General features: G+C 41.2%; 1 protein-coding gene across 1 annotated transcript in view; it reads left to right on the forward strand.

Annotated features, from left to right (window-relative positions):
- Positions 1-18166, forward strand: part of ATCAY (ATCAY kinesin light chain interacting caytaxin) — a 61355-nt gene extending 43189 nt beyond the window's left edge. Inside the window, exons 9-12 of the mRNA XM_075864172.1 lie at positions 10021-10119; positions 10955-10990; positions 17383-17418; positions 17517-18166. Coding sequence (XP_075720287.1) covers positions 10021-10119; positions 10955-10990; positions 17383-17418; positions 17517-17550 — 205 coding nt within the window. The 3' untranslated portion in view covers positions 17551-18166. The remainder of the gene's footprint in view (positions 1-10020; positions 10120-10954; positions 10991-17382; positions 17419-17516) is intronic.
- Positions 18167-23536: the final 5370 nt, after the last annotated feature.

Raw genomic sequence — 23536 nt, forward strand, 5'->3', positions numbered from 1 at the left:
CTGCCGATGTGGCCGTCACGATGCAGGACCTGTGAGTGACGTCACAGATCTGCACTGTCACAAGCTGGGCGTTCTGAAGAGAAGAGGATGTTACTTCTCTTCACAGCGCCCAGCTAGTAAAAGTATTAAAAACGCCCCGATGTACGCACCTAATACACGCCCACTTGGACTTGTACTTTTAAACACACCCACTTGGACTTTTGCAAGCCTCATTTGCATAATTACAAAAATGGTCATAACTTGGCCAAAAATGCTCGTTTTTTAAAAATAAAAACGTTACTGTAATCTACATTGCAGCGCCTATCTGCTGCAATAGCAGATAGGGGTTGCAAAATCTGGTGACAGAGCCTCTTTAAGACTATGAAATCTTTTTAAACGTGAGATTCATGCAAGCCCTTTGGCAAACTGTAGCTGGGATGTCAAATTAGATTTATTTTTTTGTTCTCTTGACATGCTACCATAAAGCATTGACTAGTGAAGCACTTGGACAACAGCTGTAAGCACAGTGGGGTACATTTACTAAGCAAAATGCACTTTTGCACCTTTCTTGACAGTTAAAAGTGTTTAAAAAAGGGTCAGTCACTTAATGCACCAGATTTATTATAATTTTTTACTGCAATACTGGTGTAAAGTACGTGGTGGCGTAAGAAAGAGAAGAGTGTCTAGCGAGTTGCGACAAATATATCATAAAGGGAGCATGGCCTGGACGATGGCGGGAGCAGACATGCAGCAGGAGATCTCCGCCAGCGCCTATTGCAATCCACCGTCATCCTCCGTCTTAGCACTGGGTGTACTGCACACAGCGGTGCTCACCGACGGTAATGCTGCCTTCTGGTGATTTCGCTGCAGCATTTGGCAGCTTTTCATCATAGGGGCCTAGTGTGCGAGATGGATCCCCGGCCTAAAATTGAATCTGGAAGTGCGAGGGCCGCACTTCCAGTCGCACTAGCGCAGGCAAACGAAGCCTGTTACAGATCCCTGAATGGAGCTGCTCTTCAAGGAACACTAACCCAGGTGGTCCTGCCCTTCCTACCCAGTGCCCTCACTTCTTGGGCTCCATTTAGACCAGCAGCAACAAATCCGTGCAGGACAGCACAAACGCGGCAACCATCTTGGGCCACACTTTCCTGTGAGCTATCTCTATCTTGTGGACGTGGCAGCCATTGTGGAGTGGTGAGTGACTTTAGCAACTTACTGCCAATGTAACTTGGATGTGGTCTGACCTCCATGCTATCCCTCCTGATGCTGCTAAAGATATAATCTGGAAATAAAGAGTCGCGTGGAGGGTCTGCTCCCTTCCCTATGTTTAGAATTCTTTGAAGTGTGTTTAGCCATGCACCGATCTGAGGTGATTCTCAGTCCTTACTCTATCCTGCAACTAGGGGTACTCCTGAAATGACCCCCTCCAAACAGTCTAAAATTACGAACAAATTGGATAAATCCACCGGTCCTACATCTGGGCCCCACGCCTCACAGCCTTCTAAGGCTTCTTCCACTCCTGTTGACTCTCCTCCTGAACTGTCCATGTTGGATGTGCTGAAGGCTATCACAGAATCTCGTACGGTTCTAAACGAGGAAATTGATGCCCTTCAGACAGACTTTGGACTTCTCAGAGCAGACGTGCACACACAGCGTGAAAGAGCTACTGAGTCTGAGAGATGTATTTCTGATTTGGAAGATTTTGTGGCTCCTTTAAGAACAACGGTTGACACTCTAGAAACACAGCAGTCCACATGGTGAGCTAAGGTTGATGATATGGAGAACTGTTTGTGCAGGTGCAACATCCGCTTTGTTGGCCTGCCTTAAGGTGTGGAAAAGTCAGACCCTGCTGCATTCTTGGAAAATTGGCTTAAGTCATTGTTTGGGGATACTGTCTTTTCTCCTATGTTTTGTGTGGAATGAGTGCATCGTATCCCGACTAGAGCCCCTCCACCTGGAGCGCCGCCACGCACATTCATTGCAAAGTTTTTGAATTTCAAGAACAGAGATAAGTTGCTGGAACTTGCGAGGAAATGAGGGCCTCTGAAGTATACCAATCAGGATGTGACAGTTTTTCCAGACTACTCATTGGAGGTACAAAAACGGAGGCAGCGATTTACAGAGGCCAAGAAATGTCTTAGGGAGAAGCAAATAGTCTATTCTATGGTGTACCCTGCCAAACTCAGATTGGTGGACAACGGCTCTACAATGTTCCTGGACAAGCTGGAAGACGCCTTTGCCTGGTTGGAACGTCATGGACTCTAGTTTCTGCACTCCTGTTTTCGTGTCTCCTCATGTGACGGAGGCATACCACAGGGGGAAACTGTTCTGCAACATGGAACATGTTCTTTATTTTGCTCCTTGCTGGAGCTTTCGATTTTCTTCACCAAAGATTTCAGGACTGATGGGGGCTGAGAGATGTGCCAAATTCTCGATCTACGTCAGTTACTCTAACTATATGGCTTCTATCGCTCCATATATTCTTGTGCTGTAGGGAACTATAATGAAAGGAGACTGTTTTGCAACATGGAACATGTTCTTCACTCTACTCTTTGGGGGTAGATTTAGAGTTTCCTCGCTGATGTCTTCAGTGATGCTGGATGTCATGTCACCCAACAGGACTTGAATATTTTGCTTAAATCCCCCCGTAGTTCTATTGTGTCTATTAATTCTATGTAAAATATGTTGATGTTTTCTAGGGGAAGGGGGTAGCCCCCCTTTGCTAACCATTTCTAAATACATTGTAGTTTAGTTTATGTTTTCTGCTGATTGCTGCATTTGGGAATGAAACCTGTCTCAAGTTCGGGGGGATGGATTAATTGTTTTTGCCTTTCATACTTGTCTGCTTGTATATATGTAATTTCTCTGAATATGTGGACTGGTGATCTTGTCTGTGGAAGTGCTGGAGTTGGAGACTTTCATAGGAGACACAATTGCAATATTCAACCCCAGTGTGTTGCGGCTCTCCTGTATTACCCTTATTATTACTCATGGAGATGCTACGACATCTTAAAATTATCTCCTGGAACGTGAGAGGATTATGACAAATTCAAGCGGGCTCCGGTGTTTAATTAACTCTCCATGTACAATCCACACATGGTTCTACTACAAGAGACCCATCTACTTGGTTCCAAGCTGCGAGCCCTTGCACGGCCTTGGGTCAGGCATGGTTATCATGCCTCCTACTCCATTTACTCCTGTGGGGTCTCCTTGCTGGTTCATAAATCTCTACAATGTGATGTTACAAGTGTTAAAACGGATCAACCGGGGAGGTTCATTGTGCTGTTTTGTCAAATCCACTTTATTTCCTTTATTGTGGTGAATGTTTATAATCCTCCTCTGGCCTCTATCCAAAAACTCACTGATATAACAATGCTGGTAACGGAACTTGGTCCTGCTCCTCTTCTGCTCCTGGGGGACTTTAATCTCTTGCTGTGTTCTGGCCTAGATAAACTGGGGGGAGTCCCAGATTCTGGTTCCTCTTTAACTGATTGGGCTGCCATGTATCATCTGCGGGAAATTTGGCGGGCTTGTTACCCTAACTCTGTGGCTTATTCCTCCCACTCACCAGCCTATAGGTCCTTCTCCCTAATTGACTTGGCATTTGGTAATGCTGCCTCATTGGAATATGTAGTGGATGCGCAATACCTCCCTCGGGGAATATCGGCTCAGTCTCCGCTCATGGTTACTCTGGGGTTTCCCGAAACTTCAAAGTGTAAGATCTGGAGACTAAGTCCCCTTTGCCTCTCTTGTGTTGAGATTACAACTACATTGGAGAAAGAAATTGTAGAGTTCTGGAATACTAATCTGCGTTCGGCAGATAGCAATCTGGTGTGGGATGCCTTCAAGGCATATATTAGAGGGGTAGTCATAGGGGCAACATCCTTCTATAGAAAGGGGTTGGCTCAGCAGCATACAGTTTTAGAAGCTGAGTTGGCTGTGGCAAAGGAACAGTATCTCAGGACTAAGGAGTCTTCAGCCTTGACTGCCTTCTTGGCAAAACAACGAGAATATAATATTTTATTATCTGAACTTACTACTTACTCTCAGCAGAGGGTTTTTGAGCACGGAGACAAAAATGGTATTTTGCTGGCATACCTGGCTAGGGAAGACACTACCCCAAACCATATTTTGGAAATAACCTCTTGTATAGGGATGTCTGTTAGTGACCCCTTGGCCATTAATGAAGTCTTTGCTAAATTTTACTCTGACTTATACTCTTCTAAGGTTTACACCACCACTTTTGATCTAGAGACATACTTGGATGGTATTGTGTTCCCTACCCTGGATAGGGAGGATGTTGGTATTCTCGAAGCTGCTTTGACTATAGAGGAAATTATGGAGGCTATTGGCTTCTTCCCGAACCGGAAAACCCTGGGACGGGATGGCCTGCCCATAGAGTGGTATAAACTGCATGCTGAGTTAATAGCCCCTCATTTGCTTAACCTTTTCCAATCCCTTCATCCGAGTGATATCCTCCCTCTCTTGTAGTACTGATCCCCAAGCCCCGTAAAGATCCGAAAGATTGTGTCTCCAACCAGCCTATTTCACTACTTAATTGTGACATTAAAACATTGGCCAAAATACTAGAAATGTGTCTGCAAAAAATAATTTCTCATATTATCCATCTGGACCAGTCAGGTTTTATGCCCGGGAAGACCACTGATGTTAACATTCAAAGGCTTTTTACTAACATGTCCCCTGCTGTGGGTTCGGGGGGAACCAGAATTGTTGCCTCTCTAGATATTGAAAAGGCATGTGACTCGGCGGAATGCTCTTATCTGTGGTCTGTACTTGGTAAGTTTGGATTTGAACCCAAATTTTTACTATGGATAATTATTATACTCCAAACCTACAGCCAGTATTAAAACCAATTGTCACATCCCCCCCTCATTCACACTAGTCCAAGGGACTAGACAGGGTTGCCCACTCTCGCCCTCCCTCGTTGCATTGGCCATTGAGCCTGTTGCATTGGCTATAAGGGCCTTTCCTGAAATAAAGGGCTTCGTGATGGGTGGAAGGGAGGAACGTGTCTCTCTCTATGCTGATGACACGCTCCTATTACTTAATGATCCGGGTCCATCTCTGCGGGCAATGTTGCCTTTATTTGATTTATTTGCATCCTTCTCTGGACTTCGTATGAACTGGTCAAAGTCCTTGGTGATGGCGATAGACGTTGCACTTCCTTTCCCACTACAGTGGGCAGATAAAATTACTTATTTTGGTGTAGTAATCAGGCCCAACATGTGTAGCTTTATACCAGATAATATCACTCCTTTGGTACAGTCTCTTAAGATAGACCTTGATAGATAGGGGACACCTCCCTCTCACAGCTACGGGCAGAATTAATCTATTTAAAATGAAGTCCCTGCCAAGCTTTTTGTCTCCAGTGTGGCTACCACTATCAATGTACAATAATATGGATAAAGAGCTTAGATCTTTCATTTGGGCAGGAGGCACTCCCAGAATTGCTCTGGGAACAAGGCAACTCCCCACTGAGAAGGGGAAGTTGGCTCTCCGGAATTTAATTCTTTACTTCCTCGCCAGCCAATTGGTGTACGTTTTGGTGGTAGTTTACTCATAGACATTTTAACTCCTGCACTGAGCTGGAGGCTTCACATCTTGGTTCCTATAAAGCCCTAGTGAACTCTATTTATAGGCAGCCCACCGTGGATACACGCTTCCAGTCCCAATGCAGACTACTTTGAAGGTTTGGCAGAGATCAATGCTGCTATTTAAGTCGGAGGAGGAGTCCTGGTCACCTAGGACGCCACTATGGTATGACCTACTTTTACCGCAGCTAAGGAGACTTCCTAACCCTAGTAAGTGGGCAACCCTTGGGTTATTGACCTTGGAGGATGTGGTAGTGGAGGATAAGATAGCCACTTTCACACAGCTTAGATCCAAACAGCAGATTCCGACTCATCTCAGGCTCCATTATTTCCAGCTCAGACATGCTCTTTGGTCGCAATTTGTAGGATATAATGTCAGACTATGTACGTTCCCGGTGGAGGACTAGGTGACACGGCAGACGTTGGCTAAACCATTGTTCGCACTATATCGGCAGTTGCTTGATGTATCTTCTAATAAACTTGACAGAGACCTGAACCGATGGTCTCAGACTCTTCCCTCCGTCTCTGTGGATGATCACAAAGAAATGCTATCTGCTCTGACAGGTCCTTTGGTATCTACAAGAGACCGACTTATTCAAGTAAAATTTTTCCAACAAATTTATTACACACCTTCCAAATTATTTAGAATGGGACGTATACCTACTGGGAATGTACAATTATTAATAATTTCTGGGCTGAAGTTCTTGAATTTCTTGAGCTCAAACTAGGTCTCCCTCGTATTCTTGACCCTAGAATTCGTCTCTTATTGCTGGTGGAAGAAAGTGTACCTACTGTGGCTGTTAGATCTCTGATGACATTACTACTATTCTAAGCTAAAAAAACAAAACAACATACTCATGCACTGGAAACATCCTAAGGTTCCTACGTTGTCTGCATGGATTGCATTGGTTAACCCCTTCCCGCTCCTGGACGTACTATTAGGTCATGGTAGCTGTACAAAGTCAGGACCCACTATGCTTGCTTTCAGTGAGTAGCTGACAGCTCTAATACACTGCACTACACTGCACTTCTGAGCCCTGCTGCGTGCCCAGGCAGCTGTTAACAGCCACATGTAATGTATTGCCATACCCAGGAGAACCCACATTACAGTTTATAGGGTGTATGTCTCCGGTCAAAATGCTCACTACACCTCTAGATGACTGCCTTAAGGGGTGTAGTTTTTAAAATGGGGTCACTTCTTGGGGGTTTCAACTGTACTGGTACCTCAGGGGCTTCTGCATACATGACTTCGCACCAGAAAATCCACAGTAGGCCAAATGGTGGTCCTTTCCTTCTGAGCCCTCCCATGGGCCAAAATATCCGTTTATCACCACAAATTGGCCATTGCCGCACTCAGGACAAATTGGGCAACAAAATGGGGTATTTTATTTCTCGTGAAAATAAGAAATTTTCAGCCAAAACTACATATTATTGGAAAAAATTAATTTTGTTTGAATTCCCAGCCCAATTCAAATAAGTTATATGAAAAAACTATGGGGTCAAAATGGTCACAACACCAATAAATGAATTCCTTGAGGGGTGTAGTTTCCAAAATGGGGTCACTTCTGGTGGGTTTTAATTGCTTTGATACCTCTGGGGCTCTGTAAATGCGACATGGCACCCGAAAACCAATCCAGCAAAATCTGGACTCCAAAGAACAAATAGCGCTCCTTTCCTTCTGAGCCCTCCTATGGGCCCAAACGGCATTTTATCACCACAAATGGGGTATTGCTGCACTCAAGACAAATTGGGCAACAAAATGGAGTGTTTTATTTCTTGTGAAAATAAGAAATTTTTAGCTAAAACTACATATTATTGGAAAATATATATATTTTTAAATTCCCAGCCCAATTCAAATAAGTTCTGTGAAGAAACTATGGGGTCTAAATGGTCACATTACCCATCAATTAATTCCTTGAGGGGTGTAGTTTCCAAAATGGGGTCACTTCTGGCGGGTTTCCATTGCTTTGATACCTCTGGGGCTCTGCAAATGTGACATGGCACCCGAAAACCAATCCAGCAAGATCTGCACTCCAAAGAACACACAGCACTCCTTCCCTTCTGAGGCAACCCATGGGCCCAAACGGCAGTTTATCGCCACAAATGGGGTATTGCTGCACTCAGGAAAAATTGGGCAACAAAATAGGGTATTTTGTTCCCTGTGAAAATAAGAAATTTTTATCAAAAATGACATCTTATTGGAAAAAGTGTAATTTTTTTTAATTTCACAGCCCAATTCAAATACGTGCTCTGTAAAAACTGTGGGGTCAAAATGGTAACAACAACCATAAATGAATTCCTTGAGGGGTGTAGTTCCCGAAATGGGGTCACTTTTGGCACCTCAACACCTCTTCAAACCTGGCATACTGCCTAAAATATATTCTAATAAAAAAAGAGGCCTCAAAATGCACTAGGTGCTTCTTTGCTTCTGGGGCTTGTGTTTTAGTCCACGAGTGCACTAGAGCCACATGTGGGACATTTCTAAAAACTGCAGAATCTGGACAATACATATTTAGTAGTGTTTCTCTGGTAAAACCTTCTGTGTTATAGAAATTTTTTTAATACAATTGAAATTCAGCAAGAAAAGTTAAATTTGCAAATTTCACCTCTACTTTTCTTTAATTTCTGTCAAATGCCTGAAGGGTTAAATAAACTTTCTAAATGCTGTTTTGAATACTTTGAGGGGTCTAGTTTTCAAAATGGGGTGTTTTATGGGCGTTTCTAATACATAGGCCCCTCAAAACCACTTCGGAACTGAACAGGTACCTTAAAAAAAGGCTTTTGAAATTTTCTTAAAAATATGAGAAATTGCTGTTTGTGTTCTAAGCCTTGTAACGTCCAAGAAAAATAAAAGAATGTTCAAAAAACGATGCCAATCTAAAGTAGACCTATGGGAAATGTGAACTAGTAACTATTTTGGGGGTATAACCGTCTGTTTGACAAGCAGATGCATTTAAATTCTGAAAAATGCTATTTTTTATAAATTTTCTCTACATCTTGCAATTTTTCACCAATAAACACGGAATATATCTTCCAAATTTTACCCCTAACATAAAGCCCAATGTGTCACGAGAAAACAATCTCAAAATCGCTTGGATAGGTTTAAGCATTCTGACGTTATTACCACATAAAGTGAAATATGTCAGATTTCAAAAATGGGCTCTGAGCCTTAAGGTCAAAACAAGGCTGCATCCTTAAGGGGTTAACTCTACCCTTCCATGTTTTAAACTCACATCTGAAGCTCAGGATGTCCTGACAAATTTCTGAAAATATGGAACTCTTGGGTGGCCAAGATACTAGCTAGTTGGTCCCCAAAATACATTTCAATTACTATAATAAAAATAAATATCATTCTTAACTTTCATGGAGGCCAAAAGTACCCAGAAATTTATTTGTGAAATTAGCCTTACCTACAGTTGTAATAATAAGAAGTGTCTGGATCTCTTCTTACTGGAACTTTTATCACTTGAGTCATGAACTACATTTATTTGTATGATAACATAGCTAATGTGGAAGTGATAGGGAAAGACTAGATCAGGGGTCAGCAACCTGTGGCAGCTCTAACACAGCCAGCACATGGGGCATGGTTTGCTGGCACACTTCGCTCTTCCAGTGTCCAGCACCGTTTTTTGCTTGGCGGTGTTGATCATCAGAAAAGAGAGCAGTGCTTCATGATGTTTGTCGCTGCTGAACACTTGACAAGCACACAATGCAGTACTGCCCTCTTTCCTGGTATTCAGCGTCCCCAATCGCATAATGCAGTGCTGCAAGGACTGAGTACAGTAACCGCTCTGTAAAAAAAAAAAGTTAGCAAAAGTTGACAGCACTCTCTTTTCCAAGCTATTGTTCAGTAGCCATTTTCTCTTCTACGTGATCCCCCCCCCCCCCAAGCTTTTATTCAGTAGTCGCGGTCTCTCCTGTGTGCAGTTCCCCCTAGTACCTGCGGTCTCTTCTATGTGACCCCCACAAGCTGGTGTTGAGTAGCCACAGATGGATCATCTTTGCAGATAAAGTGAGAGACAAGGGTCACACTGAAATGTAAGTTTAATTAACTGATTAATTGGTTTGTGTCACATACGTGGTAACAGTTTGTCTTATATAACTTTTATGTACTTCACCATTGTTTGTTTTTTTTTTGTAAGTTGTCTACCCCTGGACTAGATGCTAGAGAAATGCTGTTACCCTTCAATATTATGGTTGTTAGGCAGTGTACTGTCAGACATGACTCTGCTATTGGCACTGAGTTGATAGCAAAGATGGTGAAAGGCAGCATGGCAGCAAGTACCTATCTCAGGCTACCGGATACATCAGATTTTTCTAAGAAATGTAACACTCATAGCTAAAACTGAACAAACTATGTTCTGACACAAATCTTAGTCGGTACAAATACAGACATGTTAAATTTACTGTTTACTATTGTCTTCAACAGTGTGAAATTTATCAGTAAGATACAGTATGTGCATAGTCTGGAGGAACTGGAGCAAATAATTCCTATGGAGAATGTACATATCCCTGAGTGCGTTATACAGTAAGTTTAGAATATATTGTAAACTATTTGTGACATATGACCTAATTCCTTATTGCATTTATAGTAGCCATTATATTCCTATTTAACCTTCATTAGTAAAAAAAAATAAAAATAAAAATATAAAATTGACTCAATACATACTTTAAGTTCCCACTTCAGAATTTTTCATTTTGTTCATATCGTAATCAGTATGGGCCAAGATCAAGTGAAAAGAATTTGATGTTATTGCAAAGTGATATTTTATGTATTATTGCCCATTATTAAAAAGACTTTCCAGTCCTTAAAAATTGATGTTCTATGCTCACTACTGCTACAGCGATTACATAGAGTACAGCAGAGCCAGTCACATGAAGAAGAGTCGTGTCGTCATGAAGGAAGACTATGCCGCTAGACATCCGATCCTCTGTCAGCGCTATAAAAATCTATTAAAATCTCATAATCAGCGCGATGGGGGACCGTAATGTATATTAGTGAGTGTACTCACATGCTGCAGTGAGTACAGTGCTAATACTTTTTGGTCCCCACATAACCCCTTTAATCTATACAGTATATTGTTCGTGCATCTGTTATATGTGTAAGTGGGTAGCTTTGGATACTAAAAGGCCACCTTTTTGCAGCTATAGAAGTGGAAGCTAAATGTTTCCAGCAACTATGATCTATAAAACTCCAGTGTGGCATGTGGACAGTGCAGGCAAATATGTTATTTATTAAACTGGAAAGGTCCTTTAACAGATTTTTAATTTGAGTATTGATGAGAAATAGACCTAAAATACTGTGCATATCATGTATTAATTTATAAATTAGCAGTTACCATTTACTATAAATTTTGTTGTAGGTATGATGAAGAAAGAATCAAAGCTAGGAGAGAAAGGTAAGTAGTAATGCTTCCTTCAATGGACAAACCTCCACGGATTGATTGACCATTTGGGTTGCTGTTCATTAGAGGTTATATGGACACTTTGCAAAGAAGATGCAAAAATAATTAGTAAATTAGTAGTTAAACAATAAAAAGGGTAATAGATATTAGAAAGTGGCCTACATCAGGAAGATTCAATGTATTTAAATACACATGTTCTTAGACCAAATACAAAAAAAAGCTGACACAATAGGAAAAGGGGCTATTCTAACTACTGTAGAAAACAAGAAACGGGCTGGGAGAGAGGTAAAACAGGAGGTTAGGAGGGGAGACATGGGGATGGTGCCATATTCCTATTACCGAATGGAAGGTGTTGCTTGTAGACTACAATCTGTTCCATTTGAGAAATTAACATCACGTCTCACAATTTTTCTCAGTCGCTGGTTTGTAAAATGTTCAGTAGCAATGATTTTTACTCTGATCATAATGATTTTCCAATTGCTTGATTGAGGATATACATTATATGGACAAAAGTATTGGGACACACCTCTTAACCCCTTAGTGACCAGCTTATTTTAGACTTTAATGACAGCTATTTTTTAAGTTTTTCCATCGTCACATTCAAAGAGCTATGACTTTTCCTTTTTTTTGCATCAATGTAGCTGCATGAGGACTTGTTTTTTACGGGACAAGTTGTATTTTTTAATAGCACCATTTTGGCGTACATATAATTTATTGATTAACTTTTATTGGGGGGAATAGAAGAAAACTCAGAAATTTCACCACTCTTTTTTCTGTACTAAATTTATTTAGTTTACCATGTGGTATAAACATAATAACTTTATTCAGCGGGTTTTCTTATGTTTTACTACTTTTACACAATAAAAACTCATTTTTTTCAAAATTATTTGTTTTTGTGTTGCCATATTTTAAAAGCCATAACTTTTTTATTTTTCCGCCGATGCAGCTGTATGAAGGCTTATTTTTTGCGGAGCGACTTTTCGTTTTTATTGGTAGCATTTTGGAGTACATGTGACTTAATCAGTTTTTATCAACATTTATAGAAGGCAGGATGAACATAAAACATCAATTCTGGTATTGTTTTTTATTTAATTTTTTACGGCGTTCACCGTGTGGGTTAAATAATGAAATAGTTTTATAATTGGGGTCTTTACGGACGCAACAATACCAAATATGTGTCAATTGTTTCACTTTCCTTTTTTTTTTTTTTTTTTATAACAAAGCATTTTGTAAGGGGAAAAAGTTATTTTTTTCATTTTTTTTTTTACTTGGGATTTTTATTTATTTATTATAAACTTTCTTAAACTTTTTTTTAGTCCCACTAGGGGTCTCTACTATGTGATGATTTGATCCCTTTTATAATACACTGCAATACTTCTGTGTAAAACTGACAGGCATCTGCCTCTGGCATGGCCTAACAGGCATTCACTAGAGGCAGACCTGGGGGCCTTTATTAGGCCCCCGGCTGCCATAGAATCCAACGGTAACCTGCGATCGTTTCTTCCTTTATCCAAAACCACCTAGATGCGGTATTCGCTATTGAGTGCTACATCTAAGGGCTTAAACGGACGGGATCGATACTTATTTAGATCCCGCCCACCAGAGATAACTGAGCGCAGGGAGCTTTAACTGCTCCCGGTGGCGTTTATTTCTTTTGAGGCAGCGCCGTAAAAAGGCCAATGCATCAGAATAAAGCCCGTTACTGTCTGCCGTAAAAACACCTATGGGCGGTAACTAATGGGTTAATCATTGAATCCAGATGTTTCTTTCAGTGCCTTTGCTACAAGTGTATAAAATCCAGCATCTAGTCATGCTGTCTGCCTTTACAAATATTTGTGAAAGAATGGGTCATTCTAAAGAGATCACTGAGTTTGAGTGTGGTACTGTAATAGGATGTCACAGTTGGAAGTCAGTTTGTGCAATTGCATCCCTTCTAGATATTCCACAATCAACTGTGAGTGATATTATTGCAAAGTGGCAGTCCACCTAAAGTTACAGAGTGGGGTCGTCGAGTGCTGATGCGTATAGTGCATAAAAGTCGCCTACACTCTGCTGACTCAATAACTGCATAGTTCCAAATCTCCTCTGTCATTAAGATTTCCACAAAAACTGTATATCGGGAGCTTCAGGGCATAAGTTTTCATGGTCGATACGCTGCATGCAAGCCAAGCACAATCCCAAGCGTCAGATGGAGTGATGTAAAGCCACTGGACACTGAAAACGAATCACTCTACACTATCTGGCAGTCTGATGAACGCATCTGGGTTTGGCGAATGCCAGGAGAACATGACCTGCCTGACTGCATTGTGCCAATTGTAAAATTTGGTGGAGGAAGGATAATGCTATGGGGTTGGTCTATGCCTCCTAGTTCCAGTAAAGGGAAATGTTAATGCTTCAGCATACCAAGGAATTTTGGACAACTGTATGCTACCAACTCTGCTGGAACAGTTTGCGGAAGGCCCTTTTCTGTTGCAGCATGACTGTTCCACAGTGCACAAAGCAAGGTCTATAAAGACATGGTTAGGCGAGTATGATGTGAAAGAACTTGACTAGCCCACACAGAGCCCTGAACTTTACCCCATTGAACACCTGGGATGAAATGAAACTGTGATCGCGAGCTAGGCCCTCTCGTCCAACATCCGTTTCTGAGACCCAAAAATACTCTTCTTGATGAATGGGCAAAAATCTGTGGCGGATTAAGTAGACCATAGGCCCTGGGCTGTTACCCAAACTTGGGCCCGCTTCCCCAACGCTGACGTAACTATTGCTAACACTACCTTTCTGTTCGAGCATTAACAAATGGGTTTTACGATTCCCCTAGTCAAAGGGCTGTGTCCCTACATACTGACAGTATCACACTCTGCAGGGACACATCCTCCTGTCAAGGGGAGTTGTCTATCAGTCCTGGACTGCACAAAGACTTTTTGTGAAATACAAGGATTTTCCTATAATAAATATGTCAGGAGATGTGACAGATTCTCTATAAATCTAGTGACTCATAGGTGACGACTTCTCAGATTCTAGTAGTTTTTTTTCCTCTTTTCTTCTCCATCCGGTCCAGAGTTCATGACGACTTCTCCCGGCCATGACACATTTCTGCAGAATTTGCCACTCAGATGTCTTCGGCTCCTCACTTTTGCAACATTTCCACACCTATAAACGAAGATAAAATTATCATGGTGCCACACACTGTGCCCCTAAATATAATAGCACCATACACTGCGCCACTAAATGTAATAGCACCATACACTGCACCCCTGAATAAAATAGAACACTGTGCCCCTGAATATAATTGTGTCACACACTGTAAAGTAAAGCACCACATACATAGTGCCCCCTGTAGATAGCATCACACACAGCCCCTGTAGATATCACACATCCCCCCCATAGAGAGCATCACACACAGCCCCTATAGATAGTGCCACACAGGCCCCTATTGATAGCGACACACAGCCACCCCTGTAGAAAGCGCCACACACATACCCCTGTGGATAGTGCCACACACAGCCCCCTGTAGATAGTGCCACACAGCCCCCCTGTAGAGAACGCCACACACATACCCCTGTAGATAGCGCCACATACATACCCCTGTGGATAGCGCCACACAGCACCCTGTGGATAGCGCCACACAGCCTTCTCTCTCTTGTAAATAATCCCACATAGCCTTCCCCCTCTTGTAAATAGTGCCACACAGCCCCCCCTTGTATATAGGGCCACACGGCGCTCCCCCCTGTATGTTGCCACACAGCGCTTCCCCCCTGTATGTTGCCACACAGTGCTCCCCCCCTGTATATTGCCACACAGCGCTCCACTCCTAAAAAAATAGAAATATATTGTACTTACCTTGCCCCGTTCCCGCGAATCTCCAGTCGGACGCATGCGCAGACCCGCGTGATGAAGTACGTGATCATGCCGGCCTGCGCAGGTAATCTTCCTAGCGCCTTATAGGCTGCAAGCCTAGTGTGGCCTGCAGCCTATAGTATTCATTTGTATCTGAGTCCTGAGGACTCATATACAAGTGAATTAGGCTTTCCCTAGCACCAGGGCCCCCTCCGGTGCTAGCGACGCCACCGGGCATGAGGGGGCCCGTGCGGTCATGTGCGGTTCTGAAGGCCATGGGCCCCTCTCGGAACCTTGGGCCCCGGGCAGCCACCCAAACCGCCCTAATGATGATCTGCCACTCGAAAAATTCCCACAGACACACTCCAAGATCTTGTAGAAAGCTTTCACAGAAGAGTGGAGGATGATATAGCTGGATAGGGGGGACCAACTCCATATTAATGCCTATGGATTTACATGTAGGTGTAATGTGTAGGTGTCACAACACTTTTGTCCATATAGTGCACCTTTGTTTCCATGGAAGCTTAAAATACCCATGGAACATTTGTCTTTCAATTTCTCCCTGTTAGACTTTATCTTGTTTGCATGTTTGTAAACTTTGGGTACACTCTAAGGCCAGGTTCAAACGTGGCCGATTTATGACAGATTTTTTTTGTGCAGATTCGGATGCGAAAATCTGCAGCAAATTTCAGTATAATAGATGGGGTCTTGAAAACCCTGTCCACGTGTATTGGTAAAAAAAAAATCTGTGCAGAATTCAGGGCATGCTGCAGATTTTCTAATTCTTGCTGTGTTGCGGAATTGCTGAGGATTCCACTCTTTGCAATGCAAATGATAATACCTGCCACAGAGTTGCAGTAAAATCCGCAGTGGGACAATATATATTAACAAACAGTAGATGTGTTGCTGAAATTTTTGCAGTTGTCTGTGCAGATTTTTAGTCCCTGTGACAAAAAAAAAAGATTACAATTTTTTTATTTAATTTAGTATTACTAAAATAGTTAAATAGTAAAATAGTTGTGGAAAATAAAAAAAATTGTATTCGCAAATATACTTCATTGAATGAGCACTTTACAAAACACATACATATTTGACATCCCCATATCATAATAACCCATATAATAATGTTCACACATTTTTATTACAATTAGCGTAAAAAAAACTCAGAATAGCTTTATAACACTAATTTATGTCTGCTTCAAAATAAAAAGTTGTAACTAGCAGATTGAGCGGACGCAAAAATTCTTTGGGTGCTTAAGGACATAATTTGTCTGGTTTCTTAAGGGGTTAAACAACCTGTATACACAGAGCATACACACAAAAGTATCAGTTATTATTTCATGTAAATCTCTATACCTTGCTCACTTAGAAGAAGGGACATAGCTGGAGAATGGATCGCTCCTGCACTGTTGTTTAAAAATGTCATATACCGGATGGAAAAATGTAAAGCTTGTGGAGGACTGCTGTGTAAAACATGCTAGCCACTGTTTTGTCCTGATGTTAGCGCATGAGATTGAACTTAAGAATTGCCACAACAGATGATCATATACAGTCCGCTCTACTTTGAGTACGTGGAACCTTTCCTTCTTTCATCTGACAGTCAACATATTAAAGACTGGAATGTATCACAGAGATACGGATATACTGTCCAAAAGATGGATTATGGCATACTCCTTGCTAAGTTTATAACTGGTTATGAGAACAAGCACAATTCTTAATTTTGCTGGGGTTGTCACAGAATCTAATAGTTTTTTTTCAAAATAACTGAAGCCTACTAGCTAAAGTAATCCAACCATGCCTTCAGATACTCAATATCTAGTTTCTTGTTCCGGCTCCAAGTTCTCCGTGACTCTTTGTCTCTACTCAGTGTCAAGTGGGCGTCCTTCAGCGCTGCCCATGTGATCGCAGTGTGTTACGTTTCCCACAAGCACCTTGCTCCTCCCTTAGGATCCCCGCAATCTCCTGCGTATGGGAATATAATTGCAGATTTCTTTGGGCTTTTCTAATGGCAACTTATCATTAGTGTTTTAATGTGTGATACTTCAACGCTTGTTTGGCTGTGCCTTATACACAACCACGCGGTGCAGAAGGAGAGGAGTTGCTGCTTCTTTGACAGCAGCTGGCGTACAGTGCACATGTCTGCCCTGTGCAGTGAGGATGGTGCAACCGCGCAATTGCCATCTCACTGCACAAAAACAAGAGGATATCCACTGTAAAAGAATAGCAGGTATCAACCATGCATGCTTGACTGGGACAAAAGGAAATACAGGAGAACGGATCCCAGGGCAACGCGCTATACACAACCTTGTAAGATGGGGCTTTTTGGTTGGTGATATCTCGTACAGCATGCACTATGGACAATAGATTGTATTTGAAAACTTTATTTATTTTATGAGTGCGGAACACTGTGTAATGAATAAGATTGTGTGAATAACCCTTTAACTATACATTTTGCAAAGTGACAGATATAAATATAAATCTATGTAAACACTGCATTCATCAATGTGAATGCCATTGTTCATTTCTGATAATTCTTTTTATTCCAGGGCAGAAGAAAAAGGAGATAATGTGGAAGCAACAAGGTATTACATATTTTACTTATAATATAAATGTTATACAAGTATGTTACTGATCTTATTAGATCCAGTTTACTAATAATTGTTGAATTCCTTTACTCTAGCATCCCACGGCCTGCAGACCTGTCTTGTAAATAAACATTTTCAAACACGGCTTTGGCGCACCTCCTTACCATCCTTAAACTGCTATTGAAGCTCCCTGTCTGGATTTTCACCTTCAAAAATGTTTTGATCAATTCAAAAATGTTTTTCAAGTCTAGTGTATTGTCAATATTTTTATGTGAATCATATGTATCCTTCTTACCGAAAAAGTGTTGGTTTTCCTTCCCTAGATAGCAAATGAACATGTTAAAGCTTTTCAGCTATTGAACATGTAAAACATTTCCCTAATGCATGTATGCAAGATTGAGGATTCCAACACATCGTTACATTGAATGATGGAAGAAGAATATTTTTCACATATAACAAAAGACTGAAGAGAGAGGTCTACAGAAAGAATTGTTGCTATCTTGGGCATAGAGATGGTAGAAGTGCCAGGGTCAAGTTTCGCAGCAAATCTGGTTGATTCACATCTTAAGTAATCAGTAGAAAGGATCATTTTTGAATCTCTATTTGGAAGCATTCTGATGACTTTTAAAGCTTTTGAAATTAAAATATGGGAAGAAAAGGACAAATGGAATGGTTTGTTTCGACTCAATATTTGGAGTCATACAAGTGTCATATATTTAATATAATAAAAAAATCAGGAAGTCAAGGACTGTCATTCTTAAAATAAAGTTTGCAAGTACTAAAAGCAAAACATTATCAAAGTTTATAATTTATAGTACAGATATAGCTCCTGTATAAAATGCAAAAAATGGATTTGTATTTAAATTTCATAATTTTGTAAATCCGTACAGAAAATATAAAGCAACTTGCACATGAAGGATCTCTCAATGATACCTCTTTGAACATATCAACTTTGTCATTGGCTTACTGTTAAAGGGGTTGGCCACGAAAAAAATATTTTCTAAAAAGTGTCCCCCAGCATTGGTTTGCCTTCCCTAAAACCCCCTACTAACCTTCTAACCAGTTTCTGTTTAATCTCCATCGTTACTTCTGCTCTTTCTGTTTGTTTACATCCCTTTCTTCTGTTCCTGTCTGTTTCCTGTCTTGTAACCCACAATACCCATGATCCCTTGCTGCATTTGAGGAGACAGCTTGCATTTACTCCCTTCACAGCATCTCAGCTATTTGCATACTGCCACGCCACTTTATGTTCACAGGGTCATTCCCTGCTCTAATTACAGGCAGCTAGCTCCCTGCACAGTCACACACACCCAGTAATAATCACACAGGGATGATGGGGGTTATATACGGGAATGTGGGGAGTAATAAACAGGGATGTTGGGGGTAATAGACAGGGATGTTGAGGGTAATAGACAGGGATGTTGTGGGTAATAGACAGGGATGTTGAGGGTCATGTAAACCCAACAGCCCTGTGTTTATGTAACCAACGGGATGCGTGGAGATTGAGGAATAACAAAGCTGCCCCTTCTCCTTCTACATCAGAGAGTAGAAGGAGCAGGGGGCATGTACTAGGAGAGGCGACGCTCCATGTCTTTGATCAGCCAGCACTTCTGGCTGAACAGGGGCACGGCGCGTCATCAACTACCTTTAGGCTCTATTCACACGATGGGGTCCGAGTGTTGGCCGATAAAAATGGCCGTTTTGGTCTGTTTTTCTCTGCCTTTTTGCATCCATTCCGTTTGCGTTCAGGGCCGTGTTTCCGTTTTTAACGGCCGATTTTGACCTGTTTTGCATCAGTTTTTTTCCGATTGTCGATTTTAATAACGGATGAATTTAATTTGGACATTTTCTGCCAGACACTGCCCTCTTTAGATAATGCTGCACACTACCCTCTGTAGTGTCATGGAAGTCAATGGCTCAATATATATTAGACTGAAATTTAGATGAGTGTTCCAACCTACACTTACGCCAGGAACTTTATCCAGCATCCTAAATCAGGAGATTTCATACCGATATATATGAAAGAGGAGAAATAACACAGAGACGCTGCTGGTATGTTCAAAATACTCCTCTGGAGGTTTATTGCCAAACTCAATTATAATAATATCATTAAAATGGGGTGTAGACTTGAGGTTAACCAATCAGAGGCAATGTGACAATATTTCTTATTCAGCCAATAGCAGACGATAAAAATATTTCAAGTACATAATTCTAATTCTTCATTAAAATGCTGACATCAGGTAACACCTGGAGACAAGCATATAATGGGCAGTTGTTAGTGGTTTGTTCTCATGGGGGAATTTGTTGCGATAATAAGAAATAGTTGCACTTTATGTCTGGGCGTTCAGCCAACCCGCTACAAGGTCTCTTCTCTTTGTGGGATGTGGGTATGATGATAAGGTTGGCACCGGTCTGCCAGGACTGTTCTGTAGGCAAATCAAACAGCTCTAACAGAATTTAGCAGCAACAGCTGTAAAACCTGGGACATACCAATTAGATCTTACCAAACCGATCCTTGCAGTCTTGGAGGCATATGTGAGGTCATACACCGTCAATGCAAGTGGCATCAAGAGTGCCTTGGGTGCTACCTGTTTACCTTCCTTCATCCGTCCACATTCTGTTAGAATCTGGTTTTCACGCCTTTAGCTCCAAGTTGGACACTTCCTGTGGAGAACAATCTTTTACACTGCATAATCATTAATTAATCTTAATCAGATAATTCGATTGAAAAAAACCCATTAACAAATAACATCTTTATATTCAACATTCACATTGAGCAGTAACTAGAAGTGATACATGCAAACTGATTTTTCTTCTTTATATATAGACGGCACAGAATTCTCTGGTCTCAAATTTTCCTTTCACAACAAGAAAAAAAAAAAATGTTTTCAAATGGGAATATTCCGCTGCTGTACCTTTTATCTGACACATGCCTCCAATAGTCCAATGCTAAGACACGCTGGTCTAGAACTTTACATAAAATTAACCTCAGTATTTAATATTCCCACAGCACTTCTTGAATATCATTATTAATCAAACTAACTTTGGAATAACATCTGGAGAACTGCTGATATCTTATCATTGTACAAACACCAGTTCAATACTTGGGATAAAAACTATTCCCATCACTACACACAACTTCTGCAATGAGGAAGGTACTGGCCAGGCTTCAGGCCACCCTGAGAACAGGTCTACACATACGAGCACATTATCATACACACCTACCTCGGGTAGTTGTATGTTCTGCAGTCGCTGGGACAGTTAAACTGGCCGGGCTGCACTTTTCATAGGTACCTTTGCTGTTTTACCTATGTCATGCCGTGCGCAGATCATGCAGGCTGCTACAAACCTAGTGGTGGCATTATTGAATCCAGGGACAAGCCAATTTACTGACACCTGACTGCACATACTCTCTTGTTGTCAGGTCTGTCATCTCTTGCTCTCTCAATTGGCTTACCCGATGATCCAACAAAGTTCCTACTACCAATGGGGCCCATAATTGTGGGCGATGCAAAAAGTGTACCAAGAGTAAGTGTAAATGTCGGCGGTCTTACATTTTGCCAGGTTACAAGCCTCAGCGAGCACCTCCAGCTCTGCTTCTTGAGATGAACAAGAAGGTGAGAGTGGTTTCTGGATGATTTACCTTGTGCCTCGTATCCTGTCTTGTACATACTGTATATGATAAAGTATCTCTAGATTACAAATTTACATTGGAAACCTATGTCACATATATATAGACTATTTCAAAAGGACAGAGTTTTATTTTTCCACATTCATCTGATGATCCAGGACACTTGTAAATCCCACCCCAACAAACAAATTATTTTACTGAAATCTGGCATAAAATCAACAATGTTCAGACAAATTTTATTTTTTGTTTTGCCTTCTGCCCATCTAAATCTGTAAAGACTCATCTGTGAGTGACGTCACCTCGACCACCTGTGCAGATTTGCTGGAGGGGGATGGTCTCTTACACAATACCTTATATTGCGTGGAGACTACAGCACAGCATACCCAGTGCCATATTTACCATTCTGGAAGGATCTGGAACCATCTATACACAAAAAACTCAAAATTGAGGGTACTGTCATACACATTTAATCTGGATTACTAATTGGGGTCTCATACACATTTTGAAGACCTCCTAGAACCATATTCATTAACCCCTACCCGCACGAGTCAGCAACTATATGTCGTCGCGGGAGGTTACTTCCCGCACGAGGACGTATAGTTACTGAGTTGTTTCCGGTGCACACTGTTGGCGACACTCCACTCTTGCCGGCCAGCGGTCCTTTGCCACTGATTTTAGCAAATTAACCCCTTAAATTCGGCGATCGGTTGAAATCGCTGGGTTTGCCAATAGTTAGCATGGCAAACGGAAGCCAAACAATGGCCTCCGTGTCTGCCAACCTCCGGCTGGTCCTGATAGGCTTCCTGTCAGAGTGACAGGAAGTCACTGTGCCGTTCCTGATGCACACTGTCGGCGACAAGGTGTGCATCGGGAACCAGGAGGTCACCTGTCCCTGACACTGACACTCCAGTGTTGCCAATCAATGGCTCTTCGCAGCTGATTTTGGCAATTAACCCGTTAAACGCGTCTCCCGATTGCGATCACCGCATTTAGTTTTTTTTTGGCACATCAGCAGCCCCCATGCGATTGTGGGGGTTGCTAATGCTTGTGATGGCATTCGGAGGCCAGACAACAGCCTCCGGGTCTGCATGTACGGAAGCCTCTGGCTGGTCCTCGTAGACTTACTGTCAGAGTGACTGTGACGTCACACTGACAGTTGGAATACATTAAAACACAACCTAGGTAGTGTAATGTATTCTAGCAGCGATCAGAGCTGCAGGTAAAAAAAAGAAAGTGTAAAAAGTAAAAAAAAAGGTAAAAAAAGTTAATAAAAATGTTTTATAAAAGTGTCAAAATAAAAGTCGTTTTTTTCCTATTATAAGTCATTTATTATAGGAAAAAAATGAAAATGTTAAAAAAGTACACATATTTGGCATCACCGCGTTCGTAACGACCCAAACTATGAAACGATAATGTTATTTTTCCCGCACGGTGAACTCCGCAAACAAAATAAACATAAAACTATGCCAGCATCTTTTGGTCACCACCCCTCCCAAGATATAGAATAAAAAGTGATGAAAAAGTCGCATTTACCCCAAAATAGTACCATTAAAAACTACAACCCGTCCCACAAAAAACAAGACCTCCCACAGCTTTTTTGACTAAAAAATAAAAAAGTTACGGCTCTCAGAATATGGTTTCTCAGAAAATAAATTATTTTATAGAAACGTAATTTTATTGTGCAAACGCTGCAAAACATTAAAAAAACGATATACCTATGGTATCGCGATAATCGTACCGAGCCACAGAATAAGGTAAAACTTAAATTATTGTGCATGGTGAACGCTGTAAGAAATAAAGAATTTAAAACACCAAAATCGCTGTTTTTTGGTTACCATAGCTCTAAAAAAGATGTAATAAAAACTGATCAAGAAGGTGTATGTACCATAAAATGGTACCAGTAAAAGCTTGTCCAGCCAAAAATAAGCCCTCACAGCGCTCAATCGACCGAAAAATAAAAAAGTTCTGGCTGTCAGAATGGGATGATACAAAACAATTAATTTTTTTAAACAAATAGTCTTTTCTTTTTTTTCAGTTTCCAAGTACATTTTATGGCACTTTAAATTGTGTTAATAGAAACTACAACTCTTCCCACAAAACATAAGCCCTCACACCACTCTATTGATGGAAAAATACAAAAGTTATGGCTCTTGGAAGGCGGGGAGTCAAAAACAAAAATGAAAAAGCAAAATAGGATCAGTCCTGAAAGGGTTAATTCATTTCTAATAAAAAAAAAAAACATTTATGACCACATGTGGGGTATTGCCGTACTCGGGAGAAATTGCTTTACAAATGTTGGTGTGATTTTTTCTCTTTTATCCCTTGTGAAAATTAAAAAATTACAAATTTTAGTGGACAAAAATGTTGATATTCATTTTCACGGCCTAATTCCACTAAATTCTACAAAAAACCTGTGGGGTCAAAATGCTAACTATACCCATAGAAAAATTTCTTGATGGATGTAGTTTCCATTTTTGGGGGGTT

Source organism: Rhinoderma darwinii, chromosome 1, assembly GCF_050947455.1.
Source record: "Rhinoderma darwinii isolate aRhiDar2 chromosome 1, aRhiDar2.hap1, whole genome shotgun sequence".
Taxonomy (NCBI): domain Eukaryota; kingdom Metazoa; phylum Chordata; class Amphibia; order Anura; family Rhinodermatidae; genus Rhinoderma; species Rhinoderma darwinii.